This window comes from Aotus nancymaae, unplaced genomic scaffold, assembly GCF_030222135.1.
Source record: "Aotus nancymaae isolate 86718 unplaced genomic scaffold, 86718_ANA_hifiasm-v0.15.2.pri h1tg000028l, whole genome shotgun sequence".
Lineage (NCBI taxonomy): Eukaryota > Metazoa > Chordata > Mammalia > Primates > Aotidae > Aotus > Aotus nancymaae.
In genome coordinates, this window is record NW_026988441.1 from 16,720,245 (window position 1) to 16,742,274 (window position 22,030).

A 22,030-nucleotide genomic window follows, 5' to 3' on the forward strand; every position below is an offset into this window, starting at 1 on the left:
GATATATTCTGAGAAATGAGTTGTTGGGTAGTTTCATCACTGTGTAATAATTTCATCATTATAAAGTGTGCTTACACAAACCTAGACGGTATAGCTGACTCAACACTTAGGCTATATGGTATAACCTGTTGCTCCTAGACTAGAAACCTATACAGCATGTTACTGTACTGAATACAGTACATATACTGAAAACAGTTGTAACACAATGATAAGTATTTATCTAAACATATCTAAACACACAAAAGGTACAGTAAAAAACAGTATAAAAAGTAAAAACTGGTACACCTGTACAGGGTACTTAACCATGAATAGAGCCTGCAGAACTGGAAAGTGCTCTGGAGAGTCAGTGAGGGGTGAATGAATGTGAAGGCTAGGACATTACCGTACATCACTGTAGACTTTATAAACAGTGTATACTTAGGCTACACTACATTTATTTTTTTCTTCCATAATAACCTTTGCTTGCTGTAACTTTTTTACTTTATAAACATTTACATTTTTAAAAACTTTTTGACTCTTCTGTAATATCACTTAGCTTAAAACACACATTGCACAGCCCATGTGGGCTCTGTATCTCTTGGTAAGGAAATGTTCCAGGCCAAATGTCATTCTTATGTAGCCAAGTAGAGGTAGAAGGATTGCATGCATGATACCAACTCTCCCAACCATGGGTTCATATTCTAACATATCACAACAATGCCCAATATTTATGGGGTCATAGAAAATAAGATTCACTATGACTGGAGAATTTCCAGAGCCAATTTAAGTCCAGGAATGCTGGCAATGACAAGGGTGAGTGGGGATCTAGTGTAATGATTTACACAGTTGAAACTATTAATTGGGCCAGGCGCGGTGGCTCATGCCTGTAAACCCGCACTATGTGAGGCCAAGGTGGGCAGATCACCTGAGGTCAGGAATTCGAGACCAGCCTGGCCAACATGGTGAAACCCCGTCTCTACTAAAAATACAAAAATTAGCTGAGCATGGTGGCGTATGCTTGTAATCCCAGCTACGCAGGAGGCTGAGGCAGGAAAATCACTTGAGCCCTGGAGGCAGAGGTTGCAGTGAATCCAGATCTTACCATTGCGCTCCAGCCTGGGCAACAGAGCAAGACTTCTCCGAACGAAACTACACCAAAAGCAGATGTGAGAGACGCTTCTCACAGGAGCCTGTGCTGTCTTCAATCCTATGTGTGAGGTATTTACCACAGCAAACAGTTTTCTCCCCATTTTGTAGTAATGTGATCCTACTAGCAAAAAGAGGTAAACAGCCCCTGTGGAGTGAAGGGACTAGAGTCACAGGATGGGGCTTTCCTCTTAATATTTTTTATTTTGATGCTTGAATTCTTTCTTTTTTTCTTTCTTGAGACGGAGTCTCACTCTGTCGCCCAGGCTGTAGTGCAGTGGCACAATCTCAGCTCACTGCAACCTTCACCTCCCAGGTTCAAGCGATTCTCCTGCCTCAGCTTCCTAAGTAGCTTGGATTACAGGTGTGCACCACCACACCCAGCTAATTTTTGTATTTTTAGTAGAGACTGGGTTTTACCATGTTGGCCAGGCTGGTCTCAAACTCCTGACCTCTGGTGATCAACCCCCCTCAGCCTTCCAAAGTGCTGGTATTACAGGTGGGAGCCACTGTAGCCTGATGTTTGAACTCTTGATGCAATACTCTAGAGAAGAGTATTCGGGACCTGTTGTGCCCAAGGGACTGATAAAGAAAAAAGCTCTATTTATTCTTTGTGATTCGATGTGCAGATGAAAAACTTAACAAACAAGAACAGAAGTTGGTTGTTAACAAATCACATCCTAGTCTATCAGCGCTTCCATAAGCAGAGGACATCTTCAGTTTTCTAGCTTTTGTAGTTTTAACACTGCAACATCAATGATGCATATGTCCGGAATCAGTTTAAAAGACTGTAATTTTTTTCTCTTAGTTCATCTATTTTTCACTGTCTCTTGGTCCCAAGTGTATCTGAATGATTACCTTCCAGCATTCTCTGCTATTGCTCGTTAGGGTGCTCTCAATTGTCCCCATGTTTTGTGGGCTGGTTGGGAGAGGGAACTTGGGAAGAATGTGCCAGTCTCGGGAGGTTGTGAGTCACTGAGACGCCTCCAGGGATGATTCCTTCCATGGCTGCAGGAAGTCCCCCTGGAGCCATGCCCACGATGCCCATCGAATAGCTGTATGTTGCACCATTGAGCTCAGAATGAATTGCTTGTAGGTCTGTTGCTGACCAAGGTGCTGATGGGACCAGGAGTTCCTTGTTCGCAGTTTAATTTTTCTGGGATGCGACCTGTGCTGGCTCAGCAGATCTCGTATCTCGGTGGCAGCTGCTTCCGTCATCTGCAGCGACGCCTGCTCGCTGTCCCAGGCAGTGTGAGGAGTGCAGATGAGATCCTGTGCATCTTTTAACCAAGCCTGACCAAAGTTAAAGGGCTCTGATTTGTGCAAGGCGATAGCTGCCCTTCGTATCCTGCCCTCCTTGAGGGCCTGTGCTAAGGCTTTCTCGTCTACCAGGTCACCACGGGCTGTGTTCACAAAGAATGCTCCCTGCCTCATCTGCTTTATGATAAAGTCATTGACGAGGTGGTGGTTATGTTCATTGAGACTGCAGTGCAAGGAGACACAGTCACTGTGATACAGCAAATCCTTCAGGATCTCAGTGTATCAGGGTCCCCTCTGAGTGCCCTCAGACTGCTCTATCCCATCCTACAAGTAGGGGTCATAAAATATGATGCTGAATCCAAAGGCCTTGTCTCGATCTGCAACCGCCTGCCCCATGAGACTGAAGCCCACGAGGCCTAGCATCTCCCCACGGATGAGGGCCGCTCCCGAGGCCACCTCGAGGATCTCCTCCATGCTCTGAACCCGTGTGCCTTCCCACAGTGCCTGGTATCAGCCACGTATCCCTCTGGCACAGATTGAGGATGTGGCAGATAGTGGAGTCGGTTGCCTCTTCCAAGGCTGTGGAAGGCATGTTGCACATAGCAATCCGGAGCTCGCTGGCAGCCTTGATGTCCACGTTGTCACAGCCACTGCCTATCCACAGGATCACTCTCAGTGCCTTAAACTTCTCAAGGTCCTCCCTGGTGAGGGTGATGATGTGGTACATCATGACTCCTACGGCTTTGTTTAGAACCTTCTCATGGATCTCCTGTGTGGACTACGCGTCACAGAAGGCCACGGTAGCCAGGTCCTTCAGAATGGGCATCTTCATGGTACAGTCGCAGCCGTCCAGCAGCATCAGCAGCGGGAGGGAGTGGAGGGGGCTCTTCATGATCTGGGGGCAGATGCCTTCACAAATTCTGTCCAGTCGCTGTTGCTTAACTTTGTGCTTATCCACAAGGGGCCATTTTTTATGGAACTTTGCAACTTTCAGATCAAAAGGCAAAACAGGCCAGGCATGGCAGCTCACACCTGTAATCAATGCACTTTGGGAGGCAGAGGCAGGGGAATCACTTGAGGTCAGGAGTTTGAGACCAGCCTGGCCAACATAGGGAAATCCCATCTTTACTAAAAATATAAAAATTATTGGGCCGGGTGCGGTGGCTCACGCCTATAATCCCAGCACTTTGTGAGGCCGAGGTGGGTGGATCACGAGGTCAAGAGATCGAGACCATCCTGGTCAACAAGGTGAAACCCTGTCTCTACTAAAAATACAAAAATTAGCTGAGCATGGTGGTGCGCGCCTGTAGTCCCAGCTACTGGGGAGGCTGAGGTAGGAGAATTGCTTGAACTCAGGAGGCAGAGGTTGTGGTGAGCCAAGATCGCACCATTGCACTCCAGCCTGGGTAACAAAATCGAAAATCGAAACTATGTCTCAAAAAAAAAAAAAAAAGAAAGAGAAAAATTATCTGGGCATGGTGGCGCACTCCTGTAATCCCAGCTACTCGGGAGGCTGAGGCAGAATTGCTTGAACCCAGGAGACGGAAGTTGCAGTGAGTGAGATTGCTCCACTGCAACTCTGGCCTGGGCGACAGAGTGAGACTCTCAAAAACCAAACCAAAACAAACAACAACAAAACAAAAGGCAAAGCAGTCCTCTAAGAACTTAGGGAAACTCACAAGAGTCTACGTGCATGATGCCACTATGAACCCAATATAAATCTGTCCACAAACTCTATAGTTCATAGGATGGGCTGTCCATCTTTTTAAGGAAATACAGCTTCATTAGTTCAAAACCATTTAAGGTAATGAAACCCTCATCCTGGCCAGTCAGCGTCCACTGCTAAAGGCTCCCAACCCTCCCATCCCACCGGGAGGCTGGCCCCAGCTCAGCATGGCATGGCTCCTGGTTTGGTCCCTCGCTTGGGCTGCTTCCCAACCACCTTAAAATGACACACCGATTTTGAATTTTTTTTTTTTTTTTTTTTTTTTTTGAGACAGAGGCTGGTCATTTATTAGTAACATTAAAAAAAAAAATGGAAGTATATAAAACCTCTTCCTGGCTTGTAGATGGGGTAGACATAAAAAGACTTTCCATGTAATTTGACATCTTACCATTATGTTACTTAATTAATAGATATTAACTAAATGTCTCGGTCAGTACCCAATAAGAGTAAAAAAGCAAAATATAAATTGTTGAACATAAATGTTTGTTCTTGGTATTTTAAATCTTATAAAAACCCTAAATAGGGCAGATGTGGTGGGTCATGCCTGTAATTCCAGCACTTTGGGAGGCTGAGGCAGAAGGATTGCTTGAGCCCAGGAATTTAAGGCCATCCTGGTCAGCAAAGTGAAACCCTGTCTCTACAAAAAAATTAAAAAAAAATTAGCCAGACATGATGGTGTGTCCCTGTAGTCCTAGCTACGCAAGGCTGAAATGGGAGGATCAAGTGAACCCAGGAGTTCAAGGCTGCAGTGAGCTATGATACTGCCACTGCACTCCAGCCTGGGTGAGAGCTAGATCCTGTTTCAAAATATCAAAAACAAAAAAGACTACATATATGTGGTTTATTAATACACAGAAAAATTATGAAGAAGTATGTTTCTAAAAATTATAAAATGGTTCTCACACTGTCACATACTGATATGTGACATTCAAAATTTCTTTCTTCCTAGGCTTTCACAAGTTTCCTATGAGTTAAAATTCTTATATAATTCTGTAACATAAAGTGTGCCAAAAAAAGAGAATGTTTTGATTAGAAAAATTGTAAGATAAGCATAACAATGTTTTCTTTACTCAGAAAAGGTCTAATTCAGAGATTGTTGAAAGTTTGTATCAAAATACAGATTTAGGAAGGAAACAGAAATCAGATAGAAAAGAACCAGTAAGGCCAGACAGGGTGGCTCATGCCTGTAATCCCAGCACTTTGGGAGGCCAAGGCGGGTGGATCACGAGGTCAAGAGATCGAGACCATCCTGGTCAACGTGGTGAAACCCGTCTCTACTAAAAATACAAAAATTAGCTGGGCACGGTGGTACTGCCTGTAATCCCAGCTACTCAGGAGGCTGAGGCAGGAGAATTGCCTGAACCCAGGAGGTGGAGGTTGCGGTGAGCCAAGATCGCGCCATTGCACTCCAGCCTGGGTAACAACAGCGAAACTCCGTCTCCAAAAAAAAAAGAAATTTTGTGTGTGACCAAGTTGGCTATAATTAGAAGGCAATTATTTGTAAGTCTATATATTTAGCTTTGATACTAAAAATAAGACAGAATGGTCAGATGCAATGGCTCACGCCTGTAATCCCAGCACTTTAGGAGGCCAAGGTGGGTGGATCACATGAGCTCAGAATTTCAAGACCAGCCTGGGCAACATGGTGAACCCCATCTACAAAAAACAGAAACTATAGCCTGGCACGGTGGCACACGCCTGTAGTCCCAGTTACTTGGGAGGGTGAGGCAGGAGGATGGCTTGAGGCTGGGAGGTGGAAGTGACAGTGAGCCAAGATTGTGCCATATTGTGTTCCAGCCTGGGCAACAGAACCAGACCTTAACTCAAGAAAAAAAAAGGGAGGGGCAGTAAGATAAATAATCCTACAGAAAAATGAACTAATTATGAAAATTCACAAAGCAGGCTGGGCGCGGTGGCTCACGCCTGTAATCCCAGCACTTTGGGAGGCCGAGGCAGGTGGATCACGAGGTCAAAAGATCGAGACCATCCTGGTCAACATGGTGAAACCCCATCTCTACTAAAAATACAAAAAATTATCTAGGCACGGTGGTACTGCCTGTAATCCCAGCTACTTAGGAGGCTGAGGCAGGAGAATTGCCTGAACCCAGGAGGCGGAGGTTGAGGTGAGCCGAGATCGCGCCATTGCACTCCAGCCTCGGTAAAAAGAGCGAGACTCCATCTCAAAAAAAAAAAAAAAAGAAAGAAAAGAAAATTCACAAAGCAAATCTGGGAGCAAATGAAGTTTACACTCATCAAAGCAGCATGCAATTAAGTAGTATCATAGGATCTATTACAGAGGATACGTTGTTCTTTTGGACCTGACTCTGATATCTATTAAAAATATTTAAATAACATATATCCTTTGATCTACCAATCCCTTCCCTGTAAATCTGACCCACAGAAATAAAAACAACTGAAATTTAAGGGATGATTACATGAATTTTTATTGTAGCATTGTTTATACTGGCAAATAAGCAAACTGTGAATAAACAAGCAGGCAGCTGAACAAATTTATAGTACACAGTATTAGAGAATATTATGTAACAATTGCTCATCTTATTCTGACCCTCATAATCATTCTTTTTGCTGAGTCCAGGACCATGGCCAAATCAAGGCACGAAAAGATAGTCCTCCTGGTTTGGTCTGAATTTGAGTCCTAGTTATTCTGGTGACTTCAAAGCTGCACTAGTACATGGGCAAAACACTTAAAAAATATGAAAGATTAAGTAAAGCAAAATGAGAAATAGAACAGTTTAGATTCATGTACACATACATATATTCAATTTGAGTATTCGGGTACATTACCTCAGAAAATCAACAACTGTCATTTTCAATCTTATCTCAAGACCAACCTCCAGAAATGCTATAAGAAGTGCTATAATAATATTAGCATTGCATTGAGTTTAAAAGAAATTAATATATTTAAAATCAGTGTAAGGTTTAAATTCTGTATACTCATTTTTATCACCATTCAAAAATATCATTAGAAGCTTTCTCTGTCAAGTTATTGTGGAAAGAAATCCAGGTAAACATAAATTCTCAAAAAGACTGGCTTCAAATAAGAGAACAGTTTAGGTGGGAGATCCCCTTTTTCAGCACTATCTTCTCAAGGTTAACAAGGGGGTTGGGGTTGACTTGAGTGTGTCTGACATAATTAAGAAAGCAATTTAGTCTGCAGGTTATAAGTGAAGGTGAAATCCAGAAGTAAATGTTTTATTCAGTGGCTTATAAAAAAAAATTAAAGAGTGACACAGTTTTCTCATTTTCAAAGTGGCTAATTTTTAATGTCAATACTGGTTGTGCAGAGTATTAAAATTTCTCATAAATGTTTTAGTAAAAATGAATTGTCTCCATGTCTGTGCATATATTTAATATGATCCTTAAATGTGCTCCAATGAACCTGTTGCAAATCATATCCTCCAAGACTATGTACAGATTATAACTACATACAGATTATGTAGACTATTCTTATGACACATTAGTTTAATTGCATTTAAGTTGCCACTCCAATTAAAAATTATTTCATATTTTAAAGACATTTTAGAAATATCTTCTATAGAATATTAGTATCTGACTAGGAATGTTAGTCCATTATAATGTTTCATGTACGGCTTCCTCACTCCTATCTGGAGCTTTTGAATTTTCAGAAGTTTAAGGAAATAGCACGAATGATAGAATGAACACAAATATTACCACCACCCAGAATTAACATTTTATGTTTACTTAGAATGTTTATTTCTTTTTAATAAGAAATAAACACAAAATTGAAGTATCCTTTAACTAGCATTCTTGGTCACATTTCCCTTCCACTTCCTTTCTTCCTAGAGGTAACCACTCCACTTTTGGGAATAGAGTGCTACCCTTTCAATCCATTCTTTAGTGTTACATAATTTATCCATAACCAATGCTTAGTACTAGGGCTGGTTAGTGTTGATTATATTCCATTTCACAGGAGCATCATTACAATATGTTCATCATTTTTCTTCACTTTAATGGTTTTTAAAAAATCTGTTAATATATAGACTTCATTTGTCACTTAACTGCTACAGAGTATTCTATGTTACTCTATCACATTTTATTGATCTGTGTCACAGGAGACAGGCATGTTTCCCAATTTCTGTCTACTGTAACTCATGCTGCATGAATTATACAGCTACAGACCAGTATATGACTCCCTGTGTTCATGTGTTTCTTAGATATATAGATATATACAGTAGTTCCCCCTTTTCCAGAGCTTTGCCTTCCATGGTTTCAGTTACCTGTGGTCACCACAGTTCAAAAATGGTTGACAACAGTACAATAAGGTATTCTGAGAGAAAGATCATATTCACATAACTTATTATAACAGTATATTGTAATAATTGTTCCATTATATATTATTGTTTTAAATCTCTTGCTGTATCTAATTTGTAAACTAAATTTTATCGTAGGTGTACATATATATATATATATATATATATATATATATATATATATATGAAAAAACATGGAGTTTGGTACTATCTGGGTTTCAGGTATCCACTGGAGGTCTTGGAGTCCATCCCTTGCAGAAAATCATGGACTACTGTACTCACAAGTGGAACTGCTGTGTATTCTGGAATGTTTTAGAAATTCTTTCCTGCCCCAAGGTTTTAAAAACATTTTCCTATAAAACTGTTATATGATTAAGTATTGTTTTTTGCATTTTAGTCTTCAATACTTTTAGAATTCCTAAGAAAAATATTTTAATGTATGATGATAGTAGAGATCTATTATTTTTCCATATGAAGAGTCAATTAATTTTTAAGTAATCCATGATTTCCCCACCAATTTGGGATACCACCTCATTCAATTAGCAGTTCCCCATACATTCATGTACATATTTCTGAATTCAATATTCTGTCTGAGTCTCAATTTTATGACTGTTTCAACAACAAATGATTTTGATGATTATAGTTTTACAAGTCATACATGTAGCAAAACATATCACAAAAGTGATAATTTTGTCTCTTAATTTCAAATCCTTATACATCTCATATCTTTCTTCTTCTTCTTTTTTTTTTTTTAAATAAACACGGGGTTTCACCATGTTGGTCAGGCTAGTCTTGAACTCCTGACCTCAGGTGATCCATCCACGAATACTTCTAGAAGTAGAGCATCAATAATGCTTGTTGTGGGAGTTTTGGGGGTACAGGTTTTCTTTATAATACTTAATAGACATCACAGTATTTAAGTTTTGAATTGCTGCTGGACTTCCCACATTCATGTCACTTTAATGTAAAATGAATTTTCCAATACACTATTCAGTGTAAAATCTGCTGAATGTTTTGCTAAATCCAAGGCATTCATAGAGAACTTTAATGGGTATGAATTCTCTGGTGTCTAATGTGATGTGACTTTTGGCTAAAAGCTTTCCCACATTCACTACACTGATAAGGTTTTTCACCAGTATGGATTCTCATATGCAGAGCAAGAGTTGAGAACTGAGAAAAGGCTTTCCCACATTCATTACAACCATAGGGTTTCTCACCTGTATGGCTTCTCATATGCACAGTAAGAGATGAGCTTTGACAGAAGGCTTTCCCACAGACCTTACACTCATAAGGCTTATCACCTGTATGAATTCTGACATGTACAATAAGTGATGTGATTCGAGAGAAGGCTTTTCCACATTTATTACATTCATAGGGTTTCTCTCCTGTATGAATATTGTGATGTTTAATGAGGTATTGCTTCTGCCTGAAGATTGTTCCACATTCATTACATTTGTAGGGTTTCTCTCCAATATGAATTTTCTCATGCTCAGTGAGGTTTGATTTGCCACTGAAGGCTTTCCCACATTCCTTACATGTATAAGGTTTCTCTCCTGTGTGGCTTCTCTGGTGTCTAATGAGGCTTGACTTCTGAATGAAAGCTTTCCCACACCCTTTACATTCATAAGGTTTCTCTCCGGTATGGATTCTCTGATGTATAATAAGGTTTTCCTTCTGGCTAAAAGCTTTTCCACACTCACTACACTTAAAGGGCTTCTTTCCAGTGTGGATGTTCTGATGTTTAATGAGGTATTGCTTCTGGCTGAAGGCTCTTCCACACTGACTACATTCAAATGGTTTTTCTCCAGTATGAATTTTCTCATGCTCAGTGAGATATGCTTTGCCGTTAAAGGCTTTGCCACATTCCTTACATGCATAGGGTTTGGTTCCTGTATGATTTTTCTGGTGTCTGATGAGGGTTGGCATCTGAATAGAAACTTTTCCACATTCATAAGGTTTCTCTCCAGTATGATGTGTCTGATGAGAAAGGAAGTTTTCCTTCTGGCTAAAGGCTTTTCCACATTTATTACATTTATATGCTTTCTTCCCTGTGTGACTTCGGAGGTGTAGGGTAAGGGATGAGACTCGAGAGAACACTTTACTACATTCAGTGCATTCATGAGATTTCTCTCCGGTATGCATTTTCTTATGTTCTAGGAAGTTTTGCTTCAGGCTAAAGGTTTTTCTACATTCATTACATTCATAAGGTTTCTCTCCAGTATGAATTTGATCATGCTGAAGGAGATCTGATTCATGCTGAAGACTTTCCAACATTCCTATCATGAATGTGAATTTAATCAGAATTCCCTGTACCAAATAAGATGTAATAAGGATGAAAGCTTTCCCACATTCACTAAATTCATATGGTGTAGTTTCAATATTAATTCTCAGGTATCTAACAAAGTTAAATTTATGAAGAAAGATTTTTCTCACATTGATTACCCTGAGATGAGATGATTATGAAAAGGGATAAAATATAACATCTCTTTATATTCTTAATGATTCTTATAGAGCTTCTCTCATATTTAAGTATAAATTGTGTATAAGTTATGTTTCAAACTCTTTTAAACTGAGTCCCATACACAGAAGGGTAGTCTTGAATAATCAATGACTGTGTTCAGAGGAAATATGTTTCCTAAATTTTTCCTCAGTCTGTATTTTCAGAGAAAGATGAAACTTAACTTACAAGTCTTTCATGTTGCGTCTTTATCTGTTTATAAACTTCCCAGGCTTCTTCTAAAAGGAATTACAAAAAAATCATCATTGAAAGAGAGTTAATACATATATAATATATAGTGCTTGGCATGTAATAAGCATCCAATAAATTAGGTTATCACTGTCATCAACATAACATCACTAACACCTGTGAAGTTTCCCATTATTAATATAATTTCAGAAATGTGTTATTGTAAAATAGATTCTTTATCCAAGCCTAGTCTCTCAGTATAAAGTTCAAATACAAATGACGTTCCTAGGTATGTATAATTTTAACTGCTTTTAAATGTAAAAGCATTTCCTAAATCAGTAAAATGGGAGAAAACAAGGCCAGGTGTGGTGGTTCGCACCTATAATCCCAGCACTTCTGAAGCGTGAGGCAGGAAAATTGCTTGAGGCCAGGAGTTTGAGAATAGCCTGGGTAAAAGAGTGAGACTCCTGTCTCTATAAAAAATTTAAAAACTAGCCTGTAGTCCTCCTATAGTCCTCAGGAGGTTAAGGTGGGCAGATTGCTTGAGCCCAGGATTTGAAGACTGCAATAAGCTATGATCATGCCACTGCCTGGGTGACAGAGCAAGACTTGGTCTTGGTCTTTAAAACATAAATAGGTGAGAAACAGGAGGAAAGGACAAATACTTAAAAGACTGGGAGAGCCTAGGAAGACAGGACATAAATAAAATGAACAGGAAAGTTTAAATAAGGTGCTTATTTCTATGTCTTCCTGAAACATCATTAAAATGACAGTAAAATGGTGAAGAGGGGCACATACTTACAAGAACTAAAAGGTTAAGAAGACATCAGTGGACAAAAAGTATTACGAGAGCAAGAGATAGTGGCTCATTCCTATAATCCCAGCACTTTGGGAGGCCAAGGCAGGAGGATTATTTGAGGCCATGAGTTTGAGATCAGCCTAAGCAGCAAAGTGAGGCCTTATCTCTACAAAAATTAAAAAAATTAGCCAGGTGTAGTAACATACACCTGTAGTCTTAGCTACCTGCGAGGTTCAAGTAGGAGGATCGCTTGAGCCCAGGAGTCTGAGGTTGCAGTATGCTATGATCATGCCACAGCAATCCAGACTAGGTGACAGAGTATGACCCTGTCTCTTAAAAAAAAAGTCTTAGGAAATTTTGGAAAGAAAGCAAATAGAGAACTGTAAATTAACAGCAGAACTGAGTGGTTTAAAGAAAAGCCAGCAGGGGCCGGGCGCGGTGGCTCACGCTTGTAATCCCAGCACTTTGGGAGGCCGAGGAGGGTGGATCACAAAGTCAAGAGATCGAGACCATCCTGGTCAACATGGTGAAACCCCGTCTCTACTAAAAATACAAAAAATTAGCTGGGCATGGTGGCGCGTGCCTGTAATCCCAGCTACTCAGGAGGCTGAGGCAGGAGAATTGCCTGAACCTAGGAGGCAGAGGTTGCGGTGAGCCGAGATCGTGCCATTGCACTCCAGCCTGGGTAACAAGAGTGAAACTCCATCTCAAAAAAAAAAAAGAAAAGCCAGCAGATATAGGTGCCACCTACACACGTTTGTAATACAGATATTAACAGATAGGCTCTATCAACAGAGAGACTGGGCAAGAGTGGAAGGCAGGGCTTATAAAATGACTGTGAAAGGACCAGCTAATGCCCTGAACTCTCCTAGCTGGACAGAAATGTGAAGTTTATCATCCACACAAACCCAAGAGGCTCCAAATTTAGTGATGACCAAAGTAGACGAGAGCATCATAGTAAGAAGAGAAGAATGAGTAAAAGTTTATACATGTAATAGAGGCTCTTCTGTTAGATTCTGAGAATGCTGGTGGTTGCTAGGTGTCAGATGATGGAAGAATTGTTTACTGAAAAAATAAGAAGACCATGAGAGCACCTACAGATACTAACATTTGGAATCATCGAAAGCAACACATCTGTATTAGGGATTGCTGCACAGTGAAAACCAGCATTTTACAAGCCCCACTTTCACTTATGTACACAAATTAATGTAGAGCTAAAGATCAGAAAACATTTGATGAAAGCCCTAACATCAAAGCTAGATCAAATATAATACAAGGCAAAAAGCAGAAAAACTCACACATATAACATTACAATTAATATCATGGAAAGCTAGGAGATTACTATTATCACTGTAATGAAATATTAACAGTGTTCTGGGCCGGGCGCGGTGGCTCACGCCTGTAATCCCAGCACTTTGGGAGGCCGAGGCGGATGGATCACGAGGTCAAGAGATCGAGACCATCCTGGTCCACATGGTGAAACCCCGTCTCTACTAAAAATACAAAAAATTAGCTGAGCGTGGTGGTGCGTGCCTGTAATCCCAGCTACTCAGGAGGCTGAGGCAGGAGAATTGCCTGAACCCAGGAGGCGGAGGTTGCGGTGAGCCGAGATCGCGCCATTGCACTCCAGCCTGGGTAACAAGAGCGAAACTCCGTCTCAAAAAAAAAAAACAAAAAACAGTGTTCTATAAAGAAGTGTTTTAGAAATAAACAATATGATATTGATCTTATAAATTCAATATGTTGGAGAAAGTCAGTCTAGAAAATCTCCTCAAATAAAAAAAGGAAGACTGGAAGAAGAAAGGGAGAAAGAAAGAGTATAATGATTGGAACATTAGTGGGTTACTGGAAGAATCCAGAAGGCTCAAGATCTACTAAAGGAGTTCCAAAGAAAGTATGAAGAAAAATGAATGTAGGACATTTTCAAAGAACTAATAAAGAACACTTCCCAGAATTATAAATCATGAGTCTACATACTTAACAGGCCCACTGAGTACAAAGAACATTCCATTTAAAAAGATCCCAACTTGGCCAACATGGTAAAACCCTGTCTCTACTAAAAATATAACAAATTAGCTGGGCATGGCGGCAGGCACCTGTAATCCCAGCTACTCAGGAGGCTGAGGCAGGGGAATCACTGGAACCTAGGAGGCGGAGGTTGCAGTGAGCTGATATCGCACCACTGCACTCCAGCCTGGCAACACAGCAAGACTCTGTCTCAAAAAAAATTTTTTTTTAATAAATAAATGAAATAAAATAAAGAAGAAGAAGAAGAAAAAAATAGAGCTCTTGCTCCCTTAAGCCCAAGGTGTAGATGGCTTAGCATGTGAATTTTACTAAACGTTGATTAGATAATGGTATTATTATTTATGTTTTCCAATTACTTTTTAAAAATTCATGAAAATTGGTATTATGCATAACAGATCATGACTTATGCTACTATATTCTAAACAACCCCCCAAAAATTAAAAATTACAACTTCTTTGTAATTAAAACCCTATCTGCTTCATATATATCAGAATTGAATTTTTAACACTGTAAATGACAATGCTGAACTGAACTAGAAAATGTCATCAGAATACCAAGTAAAATGGTTATTTCAACATTTATCTCATGTTTAAAAAACATTTTTTAGTATTTTTTAATATTTTATTAAATATTTAAAAAATATTCTCAGAATCTAAGAAAATTAAATATTCTCATGTTTAAAAAATATTTTCAGGTGCAGTGGCACACGTCTGTAATCCCAGCACTTGGGGAAGATGAGGTAGGCAGATCACTTGAGGTCAGGAGTTCAAGACCAGCCTGACCAACATGGTGAAATGCCGTCTCTACTAAAAATAGAAAAATTAGCCAAGCATGGTGGCAGGCACCTGTAAATTCCAGCTACCTGGGAGGCTGAGACAGGAGAACTGCTTGAACTTGGGAGGCACAGGTTGCAGTGAGCCAAGATTGTGCCACTGCACTCCAGCATGGGCGACAGAGCAAGACTCTGTCTCAAAAAATAAAACAAAAAGTACTTTCTTGAAAAAAGTACTTTCAAAATGTAATCAAAATGCTCTAATGACAAGCAAACTCTTAATTGTATTCTGTGTAAATAGTGACTTGTTAAAACAAGGGTTGGCAAACTAAGAGTTTTACATGGTCACGTTTATTTATTTTCTTGTCCATGACTACTTTCACAGTATAATGCTTGAGCTGAATAGCTGCAATGGAGATCCTATAACCTATAAAGACTTAAATATTTACTACCTGGCTCTTTATAGAAAAAGTTTGCTGAACTCCTGTCCTAGAGGAGCAGTTCCTCCATCTTCTATCTGGCTGAAACCAGGATGCATTGTTGATCCAGCTCCAACCACAACCAGATAATAAAGAGAGAACCTGGGAGGAATCCACATCCTTCAGGGACCACAAACACCAAAGTTAGCATGCTGATCTGGACTACTCACCACGTAAGTGTTACATGACCAAGAAACCCATTCCTACATTCCTTAAACTGGTATATTTTGACGTTTATTATAGTCACTTAGCTTTACTGTCATTAGTGCACTTCTTAGTCTTGTGTCATTGCTTTACATATTATGAATCTGAGATGCCTAACAAATATTAATCACCAGCTTGGACCTCTCTCCTCAGTAACCGATTCAAATATCCAACTGACTACTCAACATTTCCACTTGGATGTCTAATAGTGATCTAACTTACCCTGCCCTATTCAAGCTTTTGCTTCAGCTCCCAAACCAATTCCTCTCAAATTCTTCTCATCTCTTTAAATAGCAATCTCATTCTTCTCATTGCTCAAACAACACTTTTCTTTCTGTCAGATTACACTCTTTACAACCTTGTAACTTACTGCCTATTTTGGAAAATCCTCACTGTGACCACCAAGGCCTAAGCCACACGTCTTCCTTGATTATTTAACAGCCTCCTTACCAGTCTTACTACTTTAGCTTTTACCTTTTTACAATTCTCAACACAGCAGCCACAGCAATCTTCTCACAGTCAAATTAAGTCACTGCTGTACCTGAGAGCCTTTTTGTATACTCATAAAAACAATTGGCCGGGCGCAGTGCCTCACACCTGTAATACCAGCATTTTGGGAGGCTGAGGTGGGTGGATCATCTGAGGTCAGAAGTTGAGACCAGCCTGACCAACATGGTGAAACCCCATCTATACTAAAAATACAAAAATTAGCCAGGCGTGGTGGCACATGCCTGTAGTCCCAGTTACTCGAGGCTAAGGCAGGAGAATTGCTTGAACCCGGGAGACAGAAGTTGTAGTGAGCCAAGATCACAGCACTGCACTCCAGCCTGGGCAACACAGCGAGACTCAAAAACAACAAGAAAAATAAAACACAAACATTTAGAAGCATACAGCAGACACTGCTAACAGTGGCTATTTCTGGGAAACAGGGAACTGAGGGCCAGAAATGAAGAGACATACCGATTATTTTAATTTTCTATCAAGCATACATATTAAACTTTGATAATAATAGTATTATTTCTTTTTAAAATTAACAGGGAAATCAACTAATAGGAAATCAGCACTAATTCCCAAGCCTGCAATATTGTTAAAAAGCAGGAGCTAACATAGTGTTGGACTATGATGGCTGGGGGTAGGAAGACAACAGAAAATAAGAGTAAGAAAGCAAAATTCAATTCTGAGGAATATAACAATGGAAGGAGAAAGAATGATAGAAAGTTAAATTGTAAAGAAAAGTATCTACTTGCTAGTTTTTGAAAGATTTTTTTATTGATACATAATAGTTGCACATAGAATGATTACATTTTAAAGAAAGAACTTACATGCCAGTTTTTGAAAGCTAACAGATCTATGAAGGACTGAATGCTTAAGGAAATGCGTGTAGGCATACAGGGAAAAGTGAAAAATGAAAAATACTAGTGAAAGGAAGAAAAGTGAAATTGAGGCTGTAAAAAATCATAAAATTGAGGCTGCCAATGATGTAGAGTGACTGGCATCAAGAATAGAGTTTAGAAGAGCAATCAGTCCTCTAGAATCTGATAAAAGGGATGTATAGATTCAGGTGGAAAGAAGGTCAGGAAGAAGGTCTGGAAATGTCATTTAGGTATCTAAAGAATTCCCAGCAATAGTCACTCTAAAAGACAAAGGCTCAAAAAGACAAACAAAAAAACTCAGAGGCTGAAAACTCTCATTGAATAACTGTAATAAGCCTTTATCCCATTCATACCTGCCAGGTTCTCGCTTACTCACATAAAGAGAACTTTCTTTACATTTCTTTCTCAATCATCCATTGCTGTTCTTGTTTTAAGTGCTGACTTTAAACTTGTGAACGGAAAAATGACACTGGATGTGGATGTTATGGTTGGGGAACAAAGCAGCATCCCAGAATTCAGGCAGAGCCCTTAGAGCTGTTAGAGGTTTTGCAGCTCCTGCGGATGTACAAGGAAGCAGGTCTGTGAAAAAGAACAAAGTAATGATGACTCTTTGGCTTTGACCTACTTGTGAGCAAATGGAAAAAAGAGTATTTGTACACAGCATCTCAGGCCACACCCATTATGCTATTCAAAAGCTCTACACATTTCAATGGCTGGGCATGGTAGCTCACACCTGTAATCTCAGCACTTTGGGAGACTGAGGCGAGTGAATCACTTGAGGTCAGGAGTTTGAGACCAGCCTGGACAACATGGTAAAACCCCGTTTAGTCTCTACTAAAAATACAAAAATTAGCCAGGCGTGGTGATGGGCGCCTGTAATCCCTCTACTTGGGAGGCTGAGGCAGGAGAATCATTTGAAACCAGGAGGCAGAGTTTTCAGTGAGCCGAGATCACGCCACTGCACTCCAGCCTAAGCGACAGAGGGAGACTCTGCCTCAGAGAAGGAAAAAAAAAAAAAGCTCTACACATTTCAAAAATGAGAAACAGATGGGACCTTATTTTCAGGATTTACAGAGAAACTATGAGAGACTAAGATGCCAGAGTTAGCCACACTCACAACCTGTACAGGTTCATTTGAGCACGTGTCACTTGTGACCTTGCTCCTGATTGAAGTCACATTTTTGAATATCATTTTCCCCATAACACTTTTCTCATAAATATGAAGTAACCAATCTTGAGTAATATGGAAAAAAATACAGGAAGTTATTCTGATGTTATTTATAAGTCACAGCTCTAAAAAAAATTTAGAGGACTAATATTTTACTTAGGTTAACTAGGAGAAGTTAAATATAGTAAGTGTCCTATAATAATAGTCTTCTGTTGATATCACAGGGGATTGGTTCCAGGATCACTGTAGATACTAAAATCTGCAGATGCTCATTTAAAGTATATGAGGCCAGGTGCAGTGGCTCATGCCTGTAATACCTGAACTTTCGGAGGCTGAGGTGGGCAGACCACCTGAGGTCAGGAGTTCGAGACCAGCCTGGACAACATGGTGAAACCCCATCTCTACTAAAAATACAAAAATTAGCTGGGCATAATGGCACGCACCTGTACCCCTGCTACTTGGGAGGCTGAGGCAGGAAACTCACTTGAACCTGGGAGGTGGAGGTTGCAGTGAGCAGAGATTGCTCACTGTACTCCAGCCTCGGTGACAGTGAGACTCCATCTCAGAAAAATAAAAATAAAGTATATGGAAGTATATTTACATATAACCTATGCACATCCTCCCATATAATTTGTCATCTCCAAATTACTTATAATACCTAATACAATGTAAATGCCTTGCAAATAGTTGTTATACTGTATTGTTTAGGGAATCATGACAAGAAAAAAAGTCTGTACATGTTCTGTACAGACATAACCATCGCAAGCTTAACGACATTTCTGATTCATGGTTTGTTGAATCCGTGGAGGCAGAACCTACATATACAGAGCGCTGACTGTATGCTCTTTCACTAATTCAGCAAACATATACATTTATGATTATGTGTACTGAGAAAGCCTGGTTAACAATTTGTAATGGGATATGACAAATGAAAGCCTCAAACTTACTCAGAAGCTTTCTCTTTTTTTTTTTTTGAGACGGAGTTTCGCTCATTACCCAGGCTGGAGTGCAATGGTGCGATCTCGGCTCACCGCAACCTCCGCCTCTTGGGTTCAGGCAATTCTCCTGCCTCAGCCTCCTGAGTACCTGGGATTACAGGCAAGCGCCACCATGCCCAGCTAATTTTTGTATTTTTAGTAGAGACGGGGTTTCACCATGTGGACCAGGATGGTCTCGATCTCTTGACCTCGTGATCCACCCGCCTCGGCCTCCCAAAGTGCTGAGATTACAGGCGTGAGCCACCGCGCCCGGCCTCAGCTTTCTCTAAGATGTAAGAACCTTAGAATCTGGCTAGACAGTGCTATGAATTGCTGAAACAGGTACAGAGGGGAAATAGATGGAGGCAGAGTGCAGGAAGAAGGAGCTATCAGTATGACACTTTAAACATAAAGAGCTTGAAGTTCCTATGCAACTTCCAGGTGGACTGCATGTTGGGCAGTTGGATAATAAGGATCAGGAGCTCAGGACAAGCTTGCGATAGAAACAGACATTTATTAGTCATCTGTATCAGATGAAGCCATGGCAGTGTAATGTTGCCGATAGGAGTACTTAGAGGAGAAAAGATGATCAAGGCCAGAAACTTAGAAACACCAAGAGTTAAGAAAAAAGCAGAAACTAAGTCCTGTCTTCTTTGTATCTTTTACTTTTTTTGTATATGTCAAAACCTTACTTTATTTTTTTATTTTATTGAAAAATATGGTAAGCATAAGTATGACAAGATACTTGAAGACAGAATACTTCTATTTTTGTACATAGAAGAAAAAAATTCCCCTATATTTACAAAAGCCTGGGAAAACCTGATTAAATTAGAAGTCAGATTGCTGCCCTCATTGACGAATTAGGCAGTTAGTTTCTTGACCTCTGCGCCAAAGGCAGGACAATTAGCTTCCCAATTCTGTGCTGTCTGCACTAGTGGAAACTACCTCTTAAAAGATATTCCTTAGTTTAGAGTTTCTCTAAGCAACAGCCCCAAAGTTTCTCCAAAGTATTAAGAAAAGTCAGTGCCTACTGGGTGTACAGGCATCCAGTAACAAGTTTTTTGGAAATCTTTCCTCTTTAAAAAAATAATGGAAAAGTAACGCTGATTTTGTTTTTTACTCCACAACAGGTCTGCTTTTATATAAAAATCACGTTTAAAATTACTTATCCGCTCAATTCCTTAGCCTTTTCCCTTTCCTATTTTCCAGAAAACGCATCCTTATTATTTTAGAAATGAGAAGAGTGAAGCTTAGAGGTTACTACCTACAAAGCCATCCGTCCATCCTCACAAACTTGGAACCAGTTTCTTACTAACTCTGTAACCCTCAACCTCCGCCTCACACCCTCGGTCACCCCACCCGCGAACCCACCAGTTTTCTACTGTAACGCTTGCCCCAGCCACACAAGCTCTGATCACCGCACATCACAGGAGATGATTCCTCCCCTTCACACTCCCCAGCCCCGTCGCAGGCACAGCAAATCCTCCCACTCAGCGTCCCTGGCCCGTTTCAGCGTCCAGAAAGCCAAGTCCCACAGAGCCGAAACCCAACTCACCAGCAGACAAAGACCACCATGACGAGACGGAGAGTCCGCGCCTGCGCACTCCTTTGGCGGGCAGCGCTCCCAGAGGTCTCCTGGGCTCGGTCAGGCCCGGGCTCAGAACCGGACGTTGGCCCGTCGTCCGTGCCACTCTTTTGAGTGTGGACTACAATTCCCAGAAGGTTCAGCGGTTTGAGTCAGCTTTTCTCGCGAACTTTCTTTCCTTTGCCAGAGCTTGTGGAGATTGTCTCCCTGGCGAGGGTAGGAGTCGAAGGCCGAGTCTTAAGTTTACGCTATCCCTGGGAGAGGGTAGTGGTGTGCCACAGGTGTTAAGATCAGCTTAAACATGCTGTGTGGACTTCATGTAGGAGCCATGGTGCGATACTAAGCCAGGAACCCCAGGAGACTCTCAGACACGGTTCGGGAATGAGGGTAACAATGCCTTTGGCTGGGCTCAAACCGGGTGCCATCTTGCCCGTCGCGGGCGTGGCGCTCAACTACATTTCCCAGAAGGCGCCGGGCCCTCGGCCCCTCCCCCGCCGCCGCGGCTCCGTGGAGAAGTGCACTTGACCCAGGTGCGGGGCTCTGAGTAGGTCGGCTTGGAGACTACTGGGTCCGTAGGAGGCTGGAGGTGAAGCGTTTAGAACTGGGTGCGCGAGTTGAGACTGAGTATTAAGTCTCTTCAGGCGGAACGGGCCGAGGAAGAGCGGTTGTGAAATTGTAATTTTTGTGACAGTATATCCTGGCACTGTGTGTGTGTTATTGTGACTGTGTATGACACCCTGTGTGCGGATGTGGGGAGGATTCTGCGGGAATCCCGCGAGTCCCTGTGTTAGGACTGTTAATGTGTGACTGTGTAACTCTGTGTGAGGGTGTGGGTTTGCTGTGACTGCCTGCCCGCGGTGGGTGTGTGATTGTGACTCTGTGACCATATGTTCGTCTGTGTGCAGATAGAGAGAGCTTTGTACTTGTGTGGTTGTGACTCTGTGTCCCTGTGTGGGAGCATGGAGGGTGAGTGCTTTTGACTTTGTGTCCAGTGGTGTGTGTGAGTGAAGCACTGTGTGTGCCTGGAGTTGAGACTGTGTTTCTGTGTCTGACCAAATGTCACATATAGTCATATGTGAGAGCAGAAAATAGCTCAGTCCCGTGATAGTAAAGGACAGTTTTCTGTGACACTGAGTTTGAGTTGGTAGCCCCAGTTTCCTCTGATAGCCCTCCCGTGGCGGGGGAGGGGAACGCAGAGTAAACTCTGGCGTTGTCATTTGGGCCCCAGGGGAGGTGTATTGTCTCCTTTCCCATTTCTGTCCTCCAAGAGAGGTTCCCCAGAGGAGAGGAAATAATTATTCTGACATCTAAAAGCCATGTTTAAGGTGCCTTGAAGTTTTCTCTATTTTTCCAGGACATGATTTTTTTTTCCTTAGCAAATGCTTAAAAGGATTTATCTAGTAACTTGGAATCTTCTGTTTCTCTTTGGAAATATCTTCCTAATTTTCTCTTATTAATGTAGTAAATGGTTCAGTTCATCTTGTATGCATAGTTTGGTTTTTCCTATATACTCCTATGTACATATATAGATATATATGCATATACATACAAATATA

General features: G+C 40.9%; 2 protein-coding genes and 1 pseudogene across 7 annotated transcripts in view; 1 reads left to right on the forward strand and 2 right to left on the reverse strand.

Moving 5' to 3' along the window:
• Positions 1 to 1,704: 1,704 nt before the first annotated feature.
• On the reverse strand, positions 1,705 to 4,080 carry LOC105707672 (C-terminal-binding protein 2-like; annotated as a pseudogene).
• Positions 4,081 to 6,537: 2,457 nt separating this feature from the next.
• ZNF260 (zinc finger protein 260) lies at positions 6,538 to 20,630 on the reverse strand. Of its 5 annotated transcripts, XM_064381433.1 has the most exons (5): positions 20,445 to 20,630; positions 17,098 to 17,323; positions 15,141 to 15,287; positions 11,090 to 11,139; positions 6,538 to 10,710 (listed from the first exon to the last, which is right to left on the reverse strand). In XM_064381433.1, exon 5 carries the CDS (start codon positions 10,684 to 10,686, stop codon positions 9,448 to 9,450), a length of 1,239 nt encoding a protein of 412 aa, XP_064237503.1. In that variant the 5' UTR covers positions 10,687 to 10,710; positions 11,090 to 11,139; positions 15,141 to 15,287; positions 17,098 to 17,323; positions 20,445 to 20,630; the 3' UTR covers positions 6,538 to 9,447. The 5 variants fall into 5 exon arrangements, with proteins under 5 accessions (XP_064237503.1, XP_012292505.1, XP_012292487.1 ...); XM_012437082.3 differs by lacking the exon at positions 15,141 to 15,287 and having other exon boundaries at positions 17,121 to 17,323; XM_012437064.3 differs by lacking the exon at positions 15,141 to 15,287.
• Positions 20,631 to 21,012: 382 nt separating this feature from the next.
• ZNF382 (zinc finger protein 382) overlaps positions 21,013 to 22,030 on the forward strand; it is an 83,463-nt gene continuing 82,445 nt past the window's right edge. The window contains exon 1 of one of the 2 annotated variants that reach the window (XM_064381425.1): positions 21,013 to 21,149. The gene's annotated coding sequence lies outside the window, so the exon portion shown is untranslated. The remainder of the gene's footprint in view (positions 21,150 to 22,030) is intronic. The other variant, XM_064381422.1, reaches the window with a different exon arrangement.